General features: G+C 46.3%; 1 protein-coding gene across 2 annotated transcripts in view; it reads right to left on the bottom strand.

Moving 5' to 3' along the window:
* The window catches only part of CPLX1 (complexin 1), a 159,860-nt gene extending 140,799 nt beyond the window's left edge, over positions 1-19,061 (bottom strand). Inside the window, exons 1-2 of one of the 2 annotated variants that reach the window (XM_067553376.1) lie at positions 18,841-19,061; positions 17,674-17,782 (exon numbers count right to left, since the gene is read on the bottom strand). In XM_067553376.1, coding sequence (XP_067409477.1) covers positions 17,674-17,704 — 31 coding nt within the window. In that variant the 5' untranslated portion in view covers positions 17,705-17,782; positions 18,841-19,061. Of the gene's footprint in view, positions 1-17,673; positions 17,783-18,569; positions 18,698-18,840 lie in introns of those variants that run through there. The other variant, XM_067553377.1, reaches the window with a different exon arrangement.
* Between the last annotated feature and the right edge of the window lie 2,627 nt (positions 19,062-21,688).

Below are 21,688 nucleotides of genomic sequence, written 5' to 3'. Positions count from 1 at the left end.
TGACTTGCCCGAAGTCACTCATTGGGGCTGTGGCAGAGCTGGGAAGTGAACCCCGGTACCCCTAAGAGCCAGCCTGGTACTTTAAGCTCAAGAAAGGACATCCATCCTCTCTGGCAGAGCATGCTCAAGACAGGAGTAACTCCTTCATGCTGGCTCATGTGTGGAACATGTGGATTCGCTGGAGCAGGGACTGGGAAACGTCTGGATTCCCTAGCACTTTTCCAGGTCAGAGGGCCCTGGAGTGCAGAGTTGGGCAGCAAAACAAGCCCTTGCAGCGATCTAAGTCAAGCACAACAGGGACAGAATTCTTGTTCTGCTGCTGCTGCCTTCCTCTCAGCCTTCACATCCCCACAAAGCTGGCCATGCATGCGGCGTGCCTGCTGGTCTCTGAACTCATTTAGGAGTCTATGTGGAATCATGGGGGTAATATGCCTGCTCAAACCAGAGATTATCCCACAGAAAAGAAACCAAATCTACCAATGGACAATGATCACATATTTGTTTTAACTTTCAGTAAACAAAGCCATATAACCTTTCCTGCAGAGTCTCCATGTTCAGGACCGGACGTGAGCTGTCTGGCCTAGTGCTTAGAGCTGGGATGAGAGACAGGACACAGAGCCATGGGGAAAGCAGGAGTCAGGAACCAGGAATTAAGCCAAGGGTCAGAATCCGAGCAAAGGAGCAGGGCTAGGATGAGAGGCGAAGAAACAGGAGCAAAACTCAGAACAAGGCAAGTGCAGGAGCAATTGTAGCTACAGGTGTAAAAGTGAAGCAGCCAGTCAGCTTACATGCACACCTCCTAGACTCATAGCCTTTAAGGCCAGAAGGGACCATCATGATCATCTAGTCTGACCTCCTGCACATCGCAGGCCACAGATCCTCATCCACCCACTTCAAGTTACAGATAATCTGCCATTTACACTAGTTTAAACCTGAAAGTGACCCATGCTCCATGCTACAGAGGAAGGTGAAAATTCTTCAGGGTCTCTGCCACACTCACCTGGGGAAAAATTCCTTCCCGGTCCCAAATATGGCAATCAGTTAGACTCAGTGCATGTTGGCAAGACCTAGCAGCCAAACACCTGGGAAAGAATTCTCTGTAGTAACTCAGAGCCCTCCCCATCTAGTGTCCCATCACCGGGGATATTTGCTACTCGCAGTTGTCTATGGACCACATGCCATCGTAGGCAACCTCATCACACCATCCCCTCCATTCATTTATCAAGCTCAGTCTTGAAGACAGTTAGGTTTTTTGCCCCCACTACTTTCCTTTGGAGGCTGTTCAACAACTTCACTCTTCTGCTGGTTAGAAAATTTCATCTAATATCAAGCCTAAGCTTGTTGATGGCCAGTTTACATCCATTTGTTTGTGTGTCCACACTGAGCCTTAACTTAAATAACTCCTCTCGTATTTATCCCTCTGATGTATTTATAGAGAGCAATCATATCTCCCTCAGCCTTCGTTTGGTTAGGATAAACAAGCCAATCTCTTTGAATCTCCTCTTATAAGGCAGGTTTTCCATTCCTCAAATCACCCTAGTAGCCCTTCTCTGCACCTGCTCCAGTCTGAATTCATCATTCTTAAACATGGGAGACCAGAACTGCACACAGTATTCCAGATGAGGTCTCACCAGCGCCTTGTGTAATGGTACTAACGCCTCCCTATCGCTACTGGAAATACCTCACCTGATGCATCCTAGGACTGCATTAGCCATTTTCACAGCTGCATCACACTGACAGCTCATAGTCATCCTGTGATCAACCAAGACATCCAAGTCTTTCTCCTCCTCCGTTGCTTCCAACAGATATGTCACCAGCTAACAGCAAAAATTCTTGTTGTTAGTCCCTAAATTCATGACCTTGCACTTTCCACTATTAAATCTCATCCCATTTCCATCACTCCAGCTTCCAACCATCCAGATCTTCTTGTATGATATTCCAGTCCTCCTCTGTATTGGCAATACCTTCCAACTTTGTGTCATCTGCAAATTTTATTAGCACACTCCCATTGTTTATGTCAAGTTTGGTAATAAAAATGTTAAATAAGATTGGTCCACTAGTGACCTCCCTCCAGGCTGACAGTTCACCTTTCAGCATGACCTGTTGTAGCCTCCCCTTTAACCAGTTCCTTATTCACCTTTCAATTCTCATATTACTTCCCATCTTCTCCAATTTAACTAATAATTTCCCATGTGGAACTGTGTCAAATGCCTTACTGAAATCCAGGTAGGTTAGATCTACTGCATTTCCTTTGTCTAAAAAGTCAGTTATCTTCTCAAAGAAGGAGCTCGGGTTGATCTGGCATGATCTACCTTTTGTAAAACCATGTTGTGTTTTATCCCACTTTCCATTTACCTCTATGCCCTTAACTGCTCTCTCTTTCAAAATTTGTTCCAAGATCTTGCATACAATTGAGGTCAAACTAACTGTAGTTTCCCGAACCATTTTTTCCCCCTTTCTTAAGTACGGGTACTATTTTAGCAATTCTCCAGCCACAGGGTCTCACCCCCAAGTTTATGGAGTCATTAAAAATCCTTGCTAGTGGGCTTGTCATTTCATGTGCCAGTTCCAGGACCTGTTGGCTCCTTTCAGCCAATCGGGCTGGCTGGCCAATCAGACAATTCTCCTGGAGCCCATCTGGGCTCAATCACCTGCCTGAAGGCTGAACCAGTTAGACCCAAGCTCAGCTGAGGCAACTCACGCCCCTGCTCTGGCCCACCAGCTGTTTTCCCTGGATCATCCCATCTCTATCCCCTCTGCCACATGGACCCAGAAGTATATTGCCAGCTTGGAGGACAGGAACATAAAGTGAGGCTTGGGACCAATCGAAAGTGACAAAATGGAGGGCAGGTGGTCACATGCTGCACCAAACAGCTTGTCCTCAGTATACTGTCCAACGCCATCAAAGGCAGCTCCCTGAAACACCTACTTCTGAAATGATTCCACTCTCGACTGAAGTGCAAAACAGCCAAGAGTTTCCAGCAGGATAAATGAACAAATATATTGAAAAAAAAGGAGTGTAGAAATACTTGTCCCCTATGGGAACTACAGATGGATCATCAGAAGAGCAGAAAATAAAATATGTAAAGGAACTGAAAGGAAGATGAAAATGGTCTGAAGGCATAATTTAACAATACAGAGCCAAACTCATAGGTTTTAAGTCCAGAAGGGACCGCTCTGATCATCCAGTCTGAATTCCTGCATAGCACAGGCTAGAGAATTTCATCTAGTGATTGCAGCATCTCTGTTAGATTATGTCTACACTTGGAGCTACACCGTGTGGCCCCCCATGTTGGCACAGCTAGTCCATGCCACCACTTGCCACTGCCCATGCTACTGAGGCTACACTACTATTTTTAGTGCATTGGCTCAATGAGTATGAGTGCTAACGTATGTCTACTTGAGCTGAGACTCACACCCCCAGCTCCAAGCGTAGATATAGCCTTAAAGAATCATCCAGTTTTTACTTATGTCATGTCTACATGAGGAAAATTACCAGCATAGTTATTCCAGATAACATCAAAAGTAGACTAATTATTCTGGAATAAAATCAGTTTGATTCTGAAAGGGTGTCCACACAAGGAAGCTATTCCAGATAGTTATTTTGGTATAATTTAGCTATAGTAGAATAGTTGACTGGCGTGGCTATTTTGGAATAATTTCTCTTACATGGACCCGGCCTTAAAATCTCCAAGTGATGGAGAATTTACCTTATTTCTTGGTAATCTTTTCCAATGGCCTACAATGTTGACTTCAGTTAAGATGCACCAATTGACACCAGCAGAGAATTTGCCCTAGATTAGGGCTGACCAGAAAATCAGAATTCTGTTTTGTGAAAAATGTTGAGAGTTCAACATTTGATTTCATTCCGGTGCAGAACAAAAGTGAAACCTTGTGAAATATTTCATGAAAAACAATATAACAAGCACCATCCCAGAGTAGCCAATAGCTCAGTGGCTGGGGCATTCACCTGGGATGTGGGAGAACCATGTTCAAGTCCCTACTCCAAATTAGGTAGCGCAGTGACTTGGACCTAAATCATCTATCTCCCCAGGATGTGCCTAATCCCTGAGCTTCTAGTTGCTCTCGTGCCAGAAATTCCATCCTGAATCTGCGAAACCTTTACCAACAAAATTTGCATCAAAACTGATACATTTCCATGAAAAGCTTGGCTTCGAATTGACATTTTCCAAAAAAAAAAAAAAAAATGATTTATCAAAAAATACCCAAACAGCTGTCCACCCTTGCCTCAATACACTCCAACGATACAGTATCTAAATCTCCCTTTAAAAACTGCTCAACACACCCAGGCAAACTGGAAAAAAAAACATTTTACCAAACTGCCAGCAAACAGTCAAATAGATAGCTTATTTTCTTTTCTGCAGTGCTCGTGGTGGATACAGTCTACGCTGACAGGTGAGAGCTCTCCCGTTGGCTTAATAACTCCTGCCTCCGCAAGCTCTCCTGCCAACATAGCGCTCTCCACACCAGTGCTTAGGTTAGTATAACATGTCGCTCAGGGGTGTGGGTTATTCACACCCGAAGTAACCTGTAGTGTAGACTAGATCTCAGTCTCACCTGCAGCGTTATTGAAGTCGGTCACCGTGCCACCTAGTGGAGACGGTTGGAACTGCACCCTCTTCGAACGGTAAATGGAGACTATTAGGAGGGGTGGCAGGATTGGACAGAAGTACTGGAAAGGGTATTTGATTGGTTGGGAATCAGAGAGGTTAGTACAAAGGGATCTGATTGGTTGATGCCGATTAATGGTAAAAGGACTTGGAAAAAGAAGAAAAACTCTAATCGGAGCAGGTCTGGGCCTCGAAGATCAATAGGGCTATAGACATTAAACACCACCACTTGTGTTGTTCTCAGCAATTGGCTATGGGGAAAATGGCTGATTTATGTTTTAATTTTGGTATAAAATAAATTGCTTTCCACAGATTACGCCAGAGTTGGTTGGAGAATTATTTTTTTCCCAAGCTTTTGTTTAAAAGTTTTAAACTGAACCATTTTTTTCTGATTTTCAGCACAAAAAATGAATATTTTAATGGAAAACTGTTTTTCATGGGGAAAAAAAATTTTTCAGGAAAAAAATTTGATGAAAAGTTTGATGAAAAATATTGTCAAAAAAATTTCCAGCTGCTCTAATTGAAACATCATTTTTCATGGGATTCAATAGATTAATCCAATATCAGTACGAGGACAAACATTCCAGCCCACAAAGCCTGGAGATCTAATTCCTTCCATCATGCTGGTCAGAGCAGCTGGCTGGGTGTACAAGGGGAGAGAGCTTCTCCTCAAGAAGGGGTGAAGTAATTTTCTCCTCCCCCCAGAGAAAGGAAAGCACGTTTCATTCTCTGCATCTGGGGTGATATAGCTATGCACTGCTTCTTGCTCGGGGCAGACTGTAAAGCTACAGCCTAGCCCACAGAGTAAGTGACTTTCCCAAAGTCACAGGGAGTGCATGCCATGGCTGAGACTTGAAGCTAGACCCGAGCACAGCGCCGTAAGCACAAAACAGATGCTTTCTTGCTTAGCCAGCCAGCTGTGCCTACCCCTCTGATGGCAAAAAAAAAAAAAAAAAAATGTGAAAATGATTGATCAGAGAGATGGAGATGGGCAAGTACTGCCTAGCTGCCTACCAATTTATCAGTCCACCCAGATGGATTCCTTATCCTCTTTTATCTTTTCTTTATTTGCCATCTGCTTTCCTGTTTCTTCATTCCATTCTCCCAGACTATATAGAGTTATCAAAACAACTTCACCGCTTTGCCCACCAAAGGACATTTTGTTTGTTTGTTTGTTTTAATTTACTTCCTTAAATGATGCTTTCCCTGTACTTTGAATTCCAAACTCACGTGGATGCCTGCTGCATATTTGACATCGCTCCAAGGTCGATAGCACTACAAAAAAGCCACAGGATTCAAGTCATGCTGCAAATTCATGATAAGTAGCTAGCAAGCAGTTTCATTTGTATAGGTAATGACAAATTTAAACTGTAATAAGATGCACATCAAAAGTTAGCAGATTTAATTTATTTTGTTTGTATTAATGTGTTTCTGCAATGACTGAGCCCAACCAGTTTGAAATTAGCTAATTTAAAATTGCAGAATAAATCAATGGAGGCTAAATTTATTATATTGTGCGGTTTGATGATCTGTTGGTTCCAAAGTGGAAAGACCCAGCTTGCTATCAATATCTTCCCCTGTGATCTTTGGCTGTGTTTGTAAGATCAGTAATATGTTCTACCACTTTTCTTGATTTCATTGTTCAACCCTTAAATCAAAATGGTCAGCATCAGACTAAAATCCTATGGGGAACAGTCAACCTTATCATGTGCAGTTTTATCTACTATGAACCCCATTCATGTTCCCATGGAAGCCAGAGGGAGTTCTGGATGCACAAGAAATGCAAGGCTGGGCCATAAGTAAGTCACTGTGATCGAGTTGCAGGTAAAACAACAGGCTTCCAACCAGTAATCTAAGGCCATGATTCAGCGAGGATTTAAGCGTCTGCCTAGCTGTAAGCAATCCCACTGATCTCAATGGGACTCCTGTCCTTCTTACAGATAGGCAGATCCATAAGCATCCTGCTGAACTGGGCCAATCCAACGCCCTCCTGAAATCGACAGGAATATTCCCATTGACTTCAGTGGGCACTGGATCTGGCCGTATGGGCTTGATCCCGTGTGCATTCCCATGGAATTCAGCAGTATGGGATCAGACCTTCAAGGGAGAGCTGTTCTGCTGCTGCTGTGGTATGAAAAGATGGGTTCAAGCCAGAAAATTCTGATCTGTGTTTTAAACGCTTTGGAGCCTGAGGAATGCTCAGATCTGGGGTTTGGATTCAGCCCATTAGAAGCCTTGCGGCTGGCTGCAAAATTCAGAGTCGGATTCATAGCTCCCGAAGTGTCAGAGACCGGGGGTCAGTGTAGGCCTGGCTCTGATATTGGCTCATATAATCTCAGTTCATTACCCCTGTAACACCCATCCTAGTGTGTCACAATGGACGAATGCCCACACATCCATTCTCCTCACAGAGATGGTGGTGATAGCCTAGCGATAAAGGGCAGAGCCATGTGGTATGGAGCCACCAAAGCCTCATCTGTGCTCTGATCCTTCTCCCCCAGGACACATGCCAACTTCTCAGCAGCTTTGAACAGCCACCATGTTGTTTAAAAATCAACCAGCCCCAGAAAGTTTTCCTATTTCTCTCACCAACTGTGGAATAAACCTACCTACTGCTCCGCCGCCACCGCTACCACCACCACCATCGTGCAGTGTTGAGTTACTCCTGCTGGAGTCCTGCCACGGGCAAGAATCATCACTGCAGCAGTGGTGCTGCTTCTTTATGTGACGTCCTCACTGGTTTCATGGCTGCTCACCCTGTTGGCCTGCCATGGTAGAAACCGGAGCTTTGTGCTATCGGGAAGGGGAGATCCCTCACCTCCTGATGCGCAATGCACTGACTTCTCATCTTGAAGGCTTCTGAGAATTTTTAGAGGTGTTACAGCTTCCTCTGAGCCCTATACAGCAGGACTAGTGATGACTAAGGGACACGGCTTTACAGTCAAAAGGATACACAGACAGAGTACACATTCAGGCCCCCATTTAGCCAGGTACTAAAGCACATGTTTAACTTTAGGCACCCGAGTAATCCCACTGATTTCAACAGGACCACTCACAGGCTTAAAACTAGGCATGTGCTTAAATGCCTTGCTGAATCAGGGCCACAGTCCCTGATTCTGCAAGGGCAGCCATAGGCACAGAGACCCATTGACTTCATTAAGGTGTATGGGTCCATACCATAGACAAACATCTGACAAGGATGGTCTAAGCATATTTACACCTGCCTCAGCATGGCGGGTGGACTGGTTGACCTGCTGAAGTCCTTTCCAGCCCTAGCTGTCTATGAGTCAATGCTAGCAGACCCCATTGCAGTAGCAGGGCTGTATTGTGTACCATGCTCACTTTCAGTTAGACATCTGATGCCACAGTTTAAAGCCAAAGGGCAAGAGGCTTAGAAAAAACTCGAAACGAAGTTCTAACGTTTTGATTTCATGTATCAATATTTTCTCTGTTAGAGCAAAACGTTCTCTCTTTTTTTTAATTATAAAGATTCTGGTGCAAGACAAAATCATTTTGCTGATGAAGCAAAGCTTCCTAAAAAGAATTGTTTCTCTTTGATTTTCATATGTCAACAGTAATTCTTTTTCCTCCGTTTTTTGTTTGTTTATTGTTGTTTTTTAACGATCAGTCCTAAATGAAACCATTGATGCATCTAAGATTTCTTTTTTCCCCAGAGGCAAACCATTTTGCTCACAGCTTGGTGAATTTTAATCATTTTCCTTATCAAAAGAGCCGCATTCTGGATGGGTTCTCTGACAAACGGCTGCTAAATGGAACACATCCTAGTTCAGCTCTTTGCAACACTGCCCTACAATCAGCAGATCCAGACCACACATCCATCACCGGATGCTGAACAAACCCAATCCGCTCTTGATAATCATTTACAAATACAACAAAAGGAGACCTGACACCTACTGAACAGCCAGGAAGGATTTCATTTACATTAATGTAGGGACAATGGGATCAACAGAAGAAAGTGAGCACAGAAGCAAGTAGGATTCAGAAAAAGAAAAGCAAAGGGTCAGAGTTTTAAAGGTATTTTGCCGTTTAGCTCCCACTGATCCATAGAGACTAAAAAAATAAGGGTCAGATTCTACCATCTTACTCACATTGCACCAGATACTAGGTTGGTGTAAACTGGCTAGTCTTCAATGGAGTTATGTCAATTTACTCTAACCAAAGACCTGGTCCACTGAATCTTACCTCCCTCACTGAGTAATTCCATCTGATTTCAATGGATTCTACAAGCTTGTCCATGTAGGCATGAATACGGTGATAGGAGCTAATCCTAAATGTATATACTGGCTGGATCCTTGAGCCGGTTTAAATTGGCATAGCCTATTAATCTATATTGAGTTATGCCAGAAGAGTATCTGGTACTCGGTCTTGAAACCGCATTCTGGTAGCTTTGATAATACTGTAGCCTCAGTGATTTTCATGCCTATTCTCATCTCTGCAACAATCACGATTATTGCCTTCAAAATAACCATTGTGTTGAGGTTCATTGATGAAAATCCCTTCCCATCAGTTTAATCAAAACTGCCAATTTATCATACAAATGTTCTTAAAATACATATAATTCAAGCATCGGATATGGAAAGCAAGCAGATATGGAAGCTACTAGTTAATCACAATAACAACATTTCAAACTTCAGTGTAGCCTGAATCCAAGACATCCAACATGATTTTAGACCCTGAGTCAATCAAGTGAAGATTTTCAAAGGCACAAAGAGGCCCCAATGGCCCTTGAAAGTTAGTGGGAATTGGATGCATTACTCCATTTATGCCTCTGAAAATCTCCCTCATAATCACCATGCATGCCTGTAAGCATGCGAGTAGCCCCAATTACTTTAATTGTGTTAAGTCTCATGATGCTCTGTGAAATCAGCCAGTATTTTAATATCCACTTCAGAAGTGTGTACACCGACTCAAAGAGAAGGTGAATGAATTATTCCTAGTTACACAGCAAAGGTAAAAACCAGACCTTGCAAACTATGGAAAAGACCTGATCTTACACCCTTAAGTCAATGGCAGGAATCCTGTCAAATAGTATTGTATTTATCATCACCACCTGCCTCCAGAAATGTTTGAGAGTCACGCACCGTCACATATGCAATTAGCGTAATCCCAGTACAGGCCTTGATTTAGCAAAGCACATGAGCACATGCTTAAATCCCACTGCCTTCAGTGGGATTTAAACACATGCTCAACTTCAAGCATTTTACTAGTCCCATTGAAGTCACTCTTAAAGCTCACTATGTGCCCAAGTACGTTGCTGAATCATGGCCACGGTTATGGGGAGGAGCAAGGGGAGGGCGGAACAGACACTTTTTCTATTGATACATTCCAGACAAAAATCCCATTGCCTGTAGCATGGGTACATCTTCTGCACCCATCAGTCACAGTATTGCCTCATGAATCTGTCTGAATTCAATATATAAATACCACAATGAAGTCATCTTGGCAGATTTTGAAATGAATGTTATTTTACTTCACAGCTCTAATCAGCCAACACCAAAATAATGTGATCAGTACAACATACTGAATATCCGATATGAAACACTGTTATTTACATCCTGTGTTTATGTCACTGAGATCTGTTACACTGCTAGATTGCTGGTGTGCATGTATTAGATGAAGAACATACCGATATAATACAGTAAAGTGAAAAATTTAGAAAACAGTATTTACATATGTTATAAGTGCATATATGATAATTCTAGGTAGACATACTGATGATACACATTAGATAGATAGATCAATCGATCTTCACTTATTCTGTGTATATCACATCATTATGGTGTGTATTCTGTCTACCCCACTGTACTATCTGTGGGCTAAGTGAACATTTAATAAAATAAAAAGGTCTTGCATTTTGCTAATCAGTTTATGTGTGTGCATAGGAGTAACACTTATAGTAAGAATTAGAGTTGGAGAAACTATTTGTAGTGAAAAAGGTATTCAGTAAACTTAGCTTATTTTTCTCTTCATCTTTTGTTTGCCAGCAGATTTTGATTTGTATAGATTTATTCATTATTCAGCAAGTCTCTGTTCCCAAGAGTGGTTCAGCACAGACAGACCCCTTTGTCTATAAGGAACCTCACTGGCTAACATGGGCATAAGGAACAGGGACAGTTTACAGGATTGGGGCCCACGTGCTAATGAATGTCAGTCTCTGCATTGCTCTTGAATTATGCATGTGCTGTTGATTGTTACTTTCAGGGTGTGATTGGTCAACTTATTCACATGGTGTTGTTCTCCTTTCATTACTGAATAAACAGTAAAGTTTCTGGGTCTTTGATTCTTTCAGGTAGAGGATGAGAATAGTTTGTGGCACTAGTAGGTGTCAATCCTGCAGAATTAGGGGATTTTAGGTAGAGCTGGTTGAGAATGTTCCGATGAAACATTTATTCATTGGAAAATGCCAATTCATCACAACTAAAACTGTTTACAGAAAGGGGTCTGCTTTGATGAACCTCCTAATCCAAAAGAATTTTGGGGAAAATATTCAAATTTTTTGGACATTTTTGAATGGAAAAGTTTCATTCTTTTCTATTCAAAATGATTCTTTGTTTTGAAATTTTAGTTAAAAAATTAAAACATGACAAGGTCAAAATTGAAATGAAACATCTTGAAATGATCAAAACAAACTGTTCTGATTGACCAATCCAACTCTTTTTTGGATTATTAATTTGCATACATTTTTTAGTTTTCAATTTTTCATCCCAGTTCAGGACAGAAAAAAAATTGAAATCTTGAAAACTCTCAGCAACTGGGAAAACCATTTCCAGTCCAGCTATAATTATAGAGCCTATTCTTTTTTTAAGACCATGTGACTTGCATCTGGCCTTGTATTAGACATCATTGACAGAGAAATTGAGCAATTTGAGTACTGTAGGTAGAATTGAAAGGATTAATTTTTCATTGGTAAATATCAGTAAACGCTTATTTCACTATGCACACACAAATCAACAAATACTACTTCCATCTATTATAATCAAAATTGGCAGATAGACACAGTAAGAACAATGTTTCTTGAGAACTTACTAGAGTATGATTTAAGGACATTTACTTTGTATATTTTGACATGTGATGCTAACAATTTGTATTTTAACAATTACAAAACTTGACCTTTTTGAATCTCAGCTTTTACTCTTGCTAAATATTTATTGTCTAACTCCTCTGTCGTCTGACCTCTCCTAATAATTTCCCACAAAGGTGAAAATTTAAATCAATAAAAATCTGTAAAAAAGGATTTTAAATAAATCATTGATCTCCTGCAAAATTATTTTAAAAAAAAAGAAAAAAATTCTGCCAAGCCTAACTATGGGCAGCATCAGATTTAAAACGAACTGTCTCACACCACATTCATACAGAATAATTGTGTGTGGCACTATCCCAGCTGAAAACATTGTGGCCAGATTCCCATCGGAGCTATTTAATTGTCTCTGTGCTAGAGCACTAATCAGGACTTTTTCCTGGTGAGGTCATATACCAATGTCCATCTAATTTAACTGTGCTCAACCTGGCCTCTGGAGAACACAGTTTCTCCCAGAGGTGCTGTGCTGGTTCTAAATACAGGACAGCAGGATTTCATGAGTCTGCCTCGTGCAATTATTACATTTACTGGTTTTCAGCTTGCTCTTCCCTCTTGCCATTTGCTACCGTCACTATGGCAGACAAATTGGTAACTGCAGTATGGTCCCTGCATTAGCCTCTGTGTCGGGGATCTGGCCAGGGATCTGGGAGTCACACCGTCTCTTTGCCACAGTTGTTGTTGCTACCCAATGTCTCATGTGCAACAATATTTCTTATATAATATACCAAGAGACATGTTTTAATATATCGGTTTCCAGCTTTCTGCCACCCATTGCCCTTCAGCACAGTTACTGAGATGCAATAATTGTAGCATGGATGCACATGCTCTGTCCTAGCTGGGAGAAGGTGGTACAACCTCATGGTAGGGCTCTGTCTCAAAGTCAGAGAAATATTGAATAGGTCTGTCCCTCTGCTGTGTAGGCCATTGCTTAGCTGGTATTTGTCACCATTTTCAGTGGACATTAGTGCACACATGATCAGCAAGAGGTAGTTCTGGTGGGAGACAGACGTGCTAAAAAGACAGACACACATAGAGCCCGTGCAGATGCCAGGGGACAGTCAGAGATCTGGTCTACACCTAAAACTCAGGTGAATCTAGCTACGTTACTCAGGAGGGTGAAAAATTTACACCCGTAAGAGACGTAGTTAAACCAATCTAAGCCTCAGTGTAGACAGCGCTTGGTCAATGGAAGAATTCTTAGCTACCGCCACTTGCAAAGATGGATTTACTACATCGACGGCAGAACCCCTTCCATCAGTGTAGAAAGTGTCTACACTATGGCATTACAATGGGGCAGCTGTGCTGCTGTACTGATTCTAGTGTAGACATAACCCTTACTGTAGGCATGAACAGCATTGCACCAATGTCACAGGTGACACCAAAGTTTGTGCAAAGCGTGGTTATTGACTGCATGTAAACAGCACTCTTCCTTGGATGAGCTGATTGGGTAGTAAAGGAAGATTCCTACATCTGCACCCACCCTAGAGGAATACAGCTTCCCTCCAAAACCAACATCAGCCATGGTGACAGAATTCATCTTCCATGAACATTCGTACGAACAAAGCTTCCCACATATGAATGCTGGTGAAAAGTGACCAAAATTTGGTCTCTAATTTGCCAGATCCATCACAGATAATTTTCCCTCACCTGGCAGCCAACTCCAGTAAGAATCAATCCACAACCCCTCAATCTCTTACAGCCTTGTTCTACTCCAGTTGGAAATATACATGGGCCAAATCTGACTGTTTGTCAGCGTGCTATTACAGCCAAAAGAAACGTCATCAGGGAACACTTCAAAGGTCTGGTCCTGAATCCCATTAACTTTTATAGTAGAAGTTACAGTAGTTAAGATCCAACCCACTAGTGGGGTCGAGAAAACTGCAAAGTTCTCCTCAGAATGTTGTCATTCAGTCAGGAAGGAAGCTGAGTCCCAAAGGCCAGGAAACTCATGAGATCTACACTGATTGACTCCAGTGTCAGTGTTCACACACATAAGGCCTTCCAAGTTCAGGGTCACACTCAGTTAGTAGAACTGGAAGCCAGATCCTCAGCTGGTGTAACCAGCCAGGCTCTACTAAGCTCTGGCCCCACTGCTGAGCGTTTTTCAAAATCTGGCCCTTAGTGCCTCTAGTTTGTGACTGTATTTTCTGTTGGATTCAGGAGAAGAAAATGCTGTGCACATTGAAAGTGCACAGTGAAATTCCATCCTATTTGCTTCCAGAAGCCTTTGAAGGAACATCATTCTTCCTGGTTTTCTTTAACTGGAATGGTCCCAAGAAGGCGTGCAGTTCGACTGGCATCAGAATTTCCATTGCTTGCCACTTACACCACAGAGATGAGTAATGGGTCTCTCTGGGCCAAATTACATGAAAATGCACAGAGGTGCATGTGGCTGAAATTATCCTTATGAAGAAAAAAGAGCGGCATGAGATAGCAAGAGGGATAATTTATCACTTCCCACGGTGTTACGTCGATAACAGTAAACGGGACTGATTCTCTGCTCATTCAGTCTATCATGGGGGGTAACTCCATTTATTTGAATTACATTAATTCTGATTTCCACCTATGTGAGAGAGGAATTGGACCTTGAGGGTGTAACTTTGCACAGGAGAAAAAGTTCTCAGAACAAAACAATTACAGTAAAAATGGTATTAAATAGTATGCCAGTGAGACAAACTTATGCAAGAAGAGTTTGTGAAACACTCAGATTCATAGATTTTAAGGCCAGACTATCTAATCTGATCTCCTGTATAACACAGGCCAAAGAACTTCCCCGAAATAATTCCTAAAGCACATGCCTATGAAAAATGCAAGCACCATATCATGCAAGATACTCCAGCAAAAACAAGTTTACTTGCCAATGAGAGTTTTTTCATTGATTTGAAATGCAAGACTCAGTGGGTTTTCACAAAGAGGATAATTTAGTATAAAACCCTTTATGGAAATGAGAACCTGTTCTCAGAAATTCACATGCAGAATTAGAAATCAACTCATGTTTTAAAAGTGCATAGAAAATAGACACCAAAAAGCACTTCTGTGTGGGTTCAGCACATAAAACAAATAACCTGTAAAACACTCTGCCAAATTATAAGTTATGTCATGCACCTACTACGCTGGGTTTAACTCCACCACAAAGACTTTGGTTCTTGAGAGCCACAATGATTCCCACGTGCATGATTTTACAAAAACGGAAGAGTAGACTGACGTCCAGAATAGAGCAGTGGTATTTGGACCTGTCTGAGTTAGCAGAGAAAGAAAGAATAGCTTATCAACGTACAGAACAACTATCTGAAGACATTTAGACCCCATTTCTTGAAATGTTTGGATAAAGAATGCTGAGATAGCTCAGCTAATACCAGACTTGCATTCCACCTGCCCTCTCTGCATTTTCCCTTCAACCCTAGTCCTTTCCTTCCCTTTTTTGCCAATTTTGTATGTTTGTTTTTACTATTATTATTGTTACTCCCACCCTAATATGTTATGCCTGTGTAATACTGTCTGATTTTGAATTGTCTGGCACTGCAGCGTGGACAAGTTGTAAAGTTGTGTAATTGCATCATTTATGAAATGTGCCGTATTTGGTAACATACACAAGCTATAAGTTGTTTACCTATTTGTAGTTTGTATTGCTTGTTTCTTTATGAAAATTAATTACAAAATTAATCACACACAAATTAAAAACATTGTGCCAGCTGTTTTGGCATAATGCACATCTCAGTGCTCTTCAATGTGGACAATGTTATGTTGAAACAGCTGGCTGACTGATTCTTAGTTGTGGTTTTATGTATCTGTGGCAATTCAGCTTGCAAAAACTGAAACCTGTTAATGATGTTGGCTGTGGCACTTCACTCTCATTAATTAACATTTAATGATTTTCAACAATGCTGCAGTTACTTCTCTTTATTAGACAAATGGGGGGGAAAACTAGACACATAGTGAGCGAATCTATGGTCTCAGTGCCTGAGAGATGCGAAGTGATTGACAGTGATTCCAGTAGCAGCATGTGCTTGATGCGTCAAAAATGCAAAAACACAGGCATAAAATGATTTTTAAAACTGATTTTCCGAATGCCCGTTATAATGCAAATATTGACATTGCCGCATGGCGTTTTGATGGGATTGATGCCTGGTCAATGATCCTTCGCTATGCCATGGGCCATCTCGTCTTTCCAGCTGGTTATTAAGCCACAGGAAAGGGTAAGCACCTCAATTGTTATTTCTTAATTACAATTCCAAAGCACATGACATTGCACGTCTTTTGGGCTCTTCATTTTTTCCATCAAAGGCCAGATTCTGCCATTTTTAATCACAATAAGCAATACCTGACTACACAAACAGTCCCTAGGGTCTGAGTATTCCATACCTACTTGCAATGAGTAGTACTCCACGCTGTGAGTGCTGAAATTAATTTCAGTGGGATTGCTTATGGAGCAAACTTGAATCAGGGTAGCAAATCTGCCCTCAATTAAATTATTTCCACTTTGAAATGGGCACTGAATTTAATTAAATGTGACAACACATTGTGAATCTGTAGTGTCAATTATGGACTCAGATATATTCTTCCCAATAATGATGGACAACCCAGAATTAAAATCAGACCCTTTTATCCTCAACCCCTTAGGATGAATTTGTGCTCTCTTACGGATTGATTTTTGCAATTCAAAACTGTCAATTTATTTCACTTTAAAAAGTGAAAACTCCATTTTCTCTTGAATAAAGGAAACTCTAATAGACATAAACAGTGACTCTTGTGGTAAGTATACTTACAATCTGTTTGTAATGCAGCAAATGACATCAGTAACACAGTACAATAAAACCGCAATAGGACGCAATGACACTGCAATTTGTCCAAAGGAAAAAAGGGGGCAGTTACAGTGACAGGAATAATCAGAATTGTGCACCTGACCTCCACTTAGACCGAAACATCCCTTGTACTTAAAATATAGTCAGTATTGTAAATTGTGTTAATTGTAATGATCCTGCTACAGACTGGGTTGGAATCAGCCATACAGCCAACGTAGAATGAGGGAATTCTGTTATAAAACATCTTTCTTCGGTTGTGTTTTTCTCTCCTTTCATTATTGCACTGTCCAGATGAAAGGGATTATTACTGACAATAAGAAATGCATTAAAATAATGAGAGGGGGCAGCCGGTGCAACTCAGGAAAAATTGATCTAACTGCATCTGCGGTTGCCCTTCCAGAAAACCAACCGGTCTGATGTGCGGCACAAAATAACTGCACCATCTGGTTTTGTCCGAGTTTGCACCAAGTTTTGTGTCTTTAACAGAATTTAGGGTGAGCTCTTCCACAGAAGATTTTACCACTTATTTAGCTTTCCCTTAGCTAGATCTGACACTTTTGGCAGTCCTTTCTTTCTTTATTTTTGTAACTAGCACACTGGACTGGCCCAATCACACAGAGAGAGTGAGCCTGTCCCCCAACGCAGCACATTATCGGGAGCAGTGAAGCACGCAGGGGCTGTTTTGTGTGGGTGACCGGCTGCTAGCGAGGGAAGTTTGTCAGTCGGCCTAGGGCCCCAAAGTCCCGATATCTAGGGGCCTGCTCCAAAGTCCATCGAAGTCAATGCGAAGTCTCCCACGGACTTCAATGGGCTTTGAATCAAGTCCTGATGGTGGTTGCTCTCCATGGTGCTGCCCGCTACTGGCGTTCAAATTCAGCCGGCATGTGCAGTCACAGCTCTCCGGCCTGAGAGCGAGTGTACGGTGCCTTCGGGGGAAAGAAATTGTAAGGGGAGGGGAGGTGGGTGCAGTGCAATGTCCTGTCAGCGGCACTGCCTCGGGCTTCTCCCGTGGGACTGGAAAGGTAACATTTGACGTGTGTGCGTGAGAGACAGAGATGGGGAGGGGTGCGCTGCAGAGAGAGGGGGGGACCCCGGTCACTGCTCGGCAAAGACACACAGCAGCTGCCCCGGTGGCACTTACCTCCTAAGGCTTGTTTCATGACAAAGTCCATGGTGATGGCTTTAGATTCCTCCCCGCCGGGGCAGATCTCACATGCAAGTCGAAGGGAGAGAAGTCCTCGGATCGCAGCCTGCGGCGGGAAGCGGAGACAAACCAAACCAAAAAGAAAGGTGGGTCTTTAGGACGGAGAGCCTGTCTGTCTGTCCCTGCCTGTCTGTCCCTGCCTGGGCTCCGAGCTCGCACCGCCGCGCTCTGCTAGGGGAGCTCGCTGGCCATTTCCCCTAGCACAGGGCAAGTGGTCGGGTGTGATCCGCCGGATCCTGCCGTGAGTCCAGCAGAATGGCGCAGTCTGCTCACACGTGTGTGGAAGGGAGACACTCGCACGCACGTGTGTTCCCTTACACACTCGGAGTAGCACTGGAACCAGGCTCGGCTGGCAGGCACCGGACCCCTGGCCGGGCAAGCCCTGCCTCCCCCCGGGGGCTGCTTTGCGGGGTCTCCCTTCACCCCCGCGCCTGGGCTTTGCAACTTGGCTGGCCCCCGGCTGCTTTGCCCTGAGGACAGCCGCCGGGGCGGGGCGGGGCGGGCGGAGGGGACGTTTGAAGGTGACCGGGGAGGCGGGTGGCCCCGGGGGGGCTCTCCCGGGCCGGAACGCGTCCCGCTGCCCTCCAGCCCGCGGGGAGACACGGCAGCGGGCGGGCTGCAAAGGAGAAGCGAGCCGCCACTTCGGGGCAGCCCGGCGCAGGCTGGGGCTCGGGGGGGCGCCGTGCATTCAGCACCCCGCGGGTCCGGCGGCCCCGCTTCGGGAGCGGGGCGGCTTTTTTGCAATGCAATCGGTGCGTGCGGTGCAAACGCGGTGCAAACGCGGTGCAACCCCCCCCCCCCCCAGCCCCGCAGCTGAACTCGGGGGCGCTGACCGGGAAGGGGAAACCGCCTCGGAGCCCGTCCTCCGGCAGCCCGTGCTGCGCTCTGCCCGGCGGGCAAGATGGAGCGGGGCGGGCTCGGCTTCTGCCCGCTGCCTCCTCGCTCTGCAAACTTCGCCCACGGAGGCTGCCCGGCTTCCCCCTACCCCGGCCCGAGCCTGCCCCTGCCCCTGCTCCTGCCCCGGGCGGCGCCGCACTTTGCAACTGCGGAGACCCGCCCTGGCCGGTCCCTGCGGCGGGGTGCGGGTGCGGCTGCGGGACGTACCTGGCCCTCCCAGCAGCGCGGGGCTGCAGCCTGCAGCGGCTGGGCTCGGCACCTAGCAGCAGCTGCGGCGGCTCCTCCCGCCGGCCGGGCCCATGGGGGGGTGAGCGCGGGCGGGGGCGGGCACGGGGCTGGCAGCGCTGCCCGCAACTTGCCTCCGGTCTGACCGGCCGCGCCGAGAGCCGAGCCGAGAGCCGAGCGCGTCCCCCCGCCGCCCCTGGCCCGCCGCCGCCTTTTATCACGGGGTTTCCGGGCCATCCCACTGACACCCGCCCGCCCGCCTCCCGGCCCCGCGCCGAGGAGGGACCTGCCGCCGGCCTCCTCCCCCTGCCGCGGCGGCGGCCAGCTCGATCCGCGCCCCCCCGCGCCCAGCCCCCCACACTCGCCCTTCCCCCCCACACACACGCCCATCCCCCCACACCCTGCCCTGCCCCCCCACACACGCCCATCCCCCCACACCCTGCCCCCAGCGCTGGCCGGGGGGGCCTGGCGGGAGGTTAGCCGCGCTCTGGCTTCGGGAGGGGGGTGCTGTGTGACCCCCCCCACACACACACACATACACACACACAGGCATTAGGCCGGTTTCGGTTGCAAGCTGAGGGGGAGGGGGGCGCCGCTCCACAGCGGCCGTTACGGGCGCGTGCAGGGGCGGGGGAGGGAGGCGCGCGGGAGGGGAGGCGCGCGCGCGCGCCGGCTGGGCGGGGGGGGGGGGGCGGGGCGGGGTTGAGCGCCTGCACTCCTGCGAGAGGTGGGGGCGCGCGCGCCAGCGCGGCGCTCGGGCACTCAGCAGCACGTGCCGCTCGGGTGGGCCCCGCCTACCCGCCCGCGCGCGGCGCCGCCGCAGCTGCTCGGCCCCGCCCCCTCCCCCCAGGCAGGGGGAGCGGCGCGAGCGGCTGAAGGTGACCCGGGCGGAGCGGCACCGCCTCCCGTGCAGCAGCGCAGCGCAGGGCAGCTCCGCGCTGGGCGGGGAGCCCCGCACCTGGGGTGGCTCCGTGCTGCAGCAGCGGGGCTGCGGGACCCGCACTGCTTTCTCCGGCCGGTGACTGTTGTGTCCCCGCAGCAGGACCGGTGCAATAGGGCAGGGCTCCCCCCGCCCGCCCAGGCAAGGCATCCGCGGCCCCTGGAGCCCTCCCCCAGCCAGGGCCGGTGTCAATCCGGAGTCACGCCGCGGAAAGCCGAGGCGCCGATCTGGAGGGCCGGCCGAGGAGCGGAGAGCAGGCTCCCCGCACGCACGCCTCTGGCTCGCGGCGAGCGCGCCGCTTGCGATCCCGTCTGGAGCCGGAGCCGGAGCCGGATCGGACCCGCCCTGCTCCGGTTCACGGGGCTGGCTCCATTTGATCACCGGGCCTGTCCCGGAGGGGGGGGGTGCACGGAGCCACGCCCCGGGCTCGGCAGTCTGCAGCGACAGGAGCCGGGCGCTGTGTGGTGGGCGCCGAGAACCGGCTCTGGGAGCGCTGCCCGCTCCTCTGCGTTCCTCTTTGTTCCTCCTTGAGACCCCCGGCCGAGTGTGATGCGGGGCCTTTCGGCCTGGTTTCCATCCCGTCTGGCGGGGACGGGCCGGGCCTGGTGGAGCTGGGTTTCTCTGTCACTGGGGCATGGACTAGCCTGGATCCCGGCCACGCTTTGCTCCAGCCCCGGGGTTGGGTGTCATGGGTGGGTGCAGGGTGGTGGTGGCGGCCTGTGATATATAGGAGGTCAGACACGATCGGCTGGCGGGTCCCTTCTGGCCTGAAGCCCCACCAGTATGTGGCATGAGCTGAACAAGAACCTAGAGAAGGGTTGTCACTATGCAAGGAAGCCAACCCATCCAGACCCTGAGCTGTGTTGCCGCTGATCGTATTCTTAAATCATCGGGAGGGGCACCACATTTTTGCTATGTTTGTACAGGGCCTAGCGCAGTGGGGCCACCATCCCTGATGGGGGCTGCTGGTGCATTGTTTAGCATTAATTCAGGGATAAAAGAAGCGGAAGCAGCATCATATCCACCCACAAAATGGGGCGGAACCAGCCGGGAACAGCTGCCAGAATTCTCCTTGTAGTTATGTTCTCAGTCTGGTCTCACTGAAATCAGCAAACCAAAGGCAGCATGGCCCAGCAGATAGGGGCACCAGCTGAGGCAGTGTGAAAGGACATGCCCTGACACGGTGGAGCCGCCCTGGCTGACAGCCGCACGATGCTATATTCACCTCTTTGACCAAGACCCTGTGCTCCACGTAGGACTAAACCAAGAATTGCCTCTCTTCTTGTGGGTTCCAGGACTAGCTGCTCCATGAAGCAGTCTTTTAAGGAGTCAAGAAACTTTATCTTTGCATCCCGTCCTAAGGTGACATGTACCCAGTCAATATGGGGATAGTTGAAATCCCTCATTATTACTGGGGGGGGGTTATTTGTATAGCCTCTCTAGTCTCCCTGAGCATTTCACAGTCATTATCAACATCCTGGTCAGGTGGGCCGTAGTATCTCCCTACTGCTAGATTCTGATTATTCAAGCATGGAATTACTATCCATAGAGATTCTATGGCACAATTTGGTTCATTTACGATTTTTTTTTCATTTGACTCCATGTTTTCACATATAGTGCCACTCCCTGACCAGTATGACCTAGTCTGGTCTTCTGATATATTTTGTACCCTGGTATTACTGTGTCCCATTGATTATCCTCGTTCCACCAAGTTTCTGTGATGCCTATTATATCAATATCCTCATTTAATACGAGCCACTCAAATTCACCTATCTTAGTATTTAGATTTCTAGCATTTATATATAAGCACTTTAAAATGTCACTTTTTAACTATCTGCCATTATGTGATGTAATTAAATGGGGCTCTTTTACATTTGATTATTTTTCATC

The sequence above is a fragment of the Emydura macquarii genome, unplaced genomic scaffold, assembly GCF_026122565.2.
Source record: "Emydura macquarii macquarii isolate MOO-44397 ecotype Brisbane River unplaced genomic scaffold, CSIRO-AGI_Emac_v2 contig_1451, whole genome shotgun sequence".
NCBI classification, from domain to species: domain Eukaryota; kingdom Metazoa; phylum Chordata; order Testudines; family Chelidae; genus Emydura; species Emydura macquarii.
The sequence above is the reverse complement of the archived record's forward strand: the minus strand, read 5'-3'. Positions and strand labels throughout refer to the sequence as shown.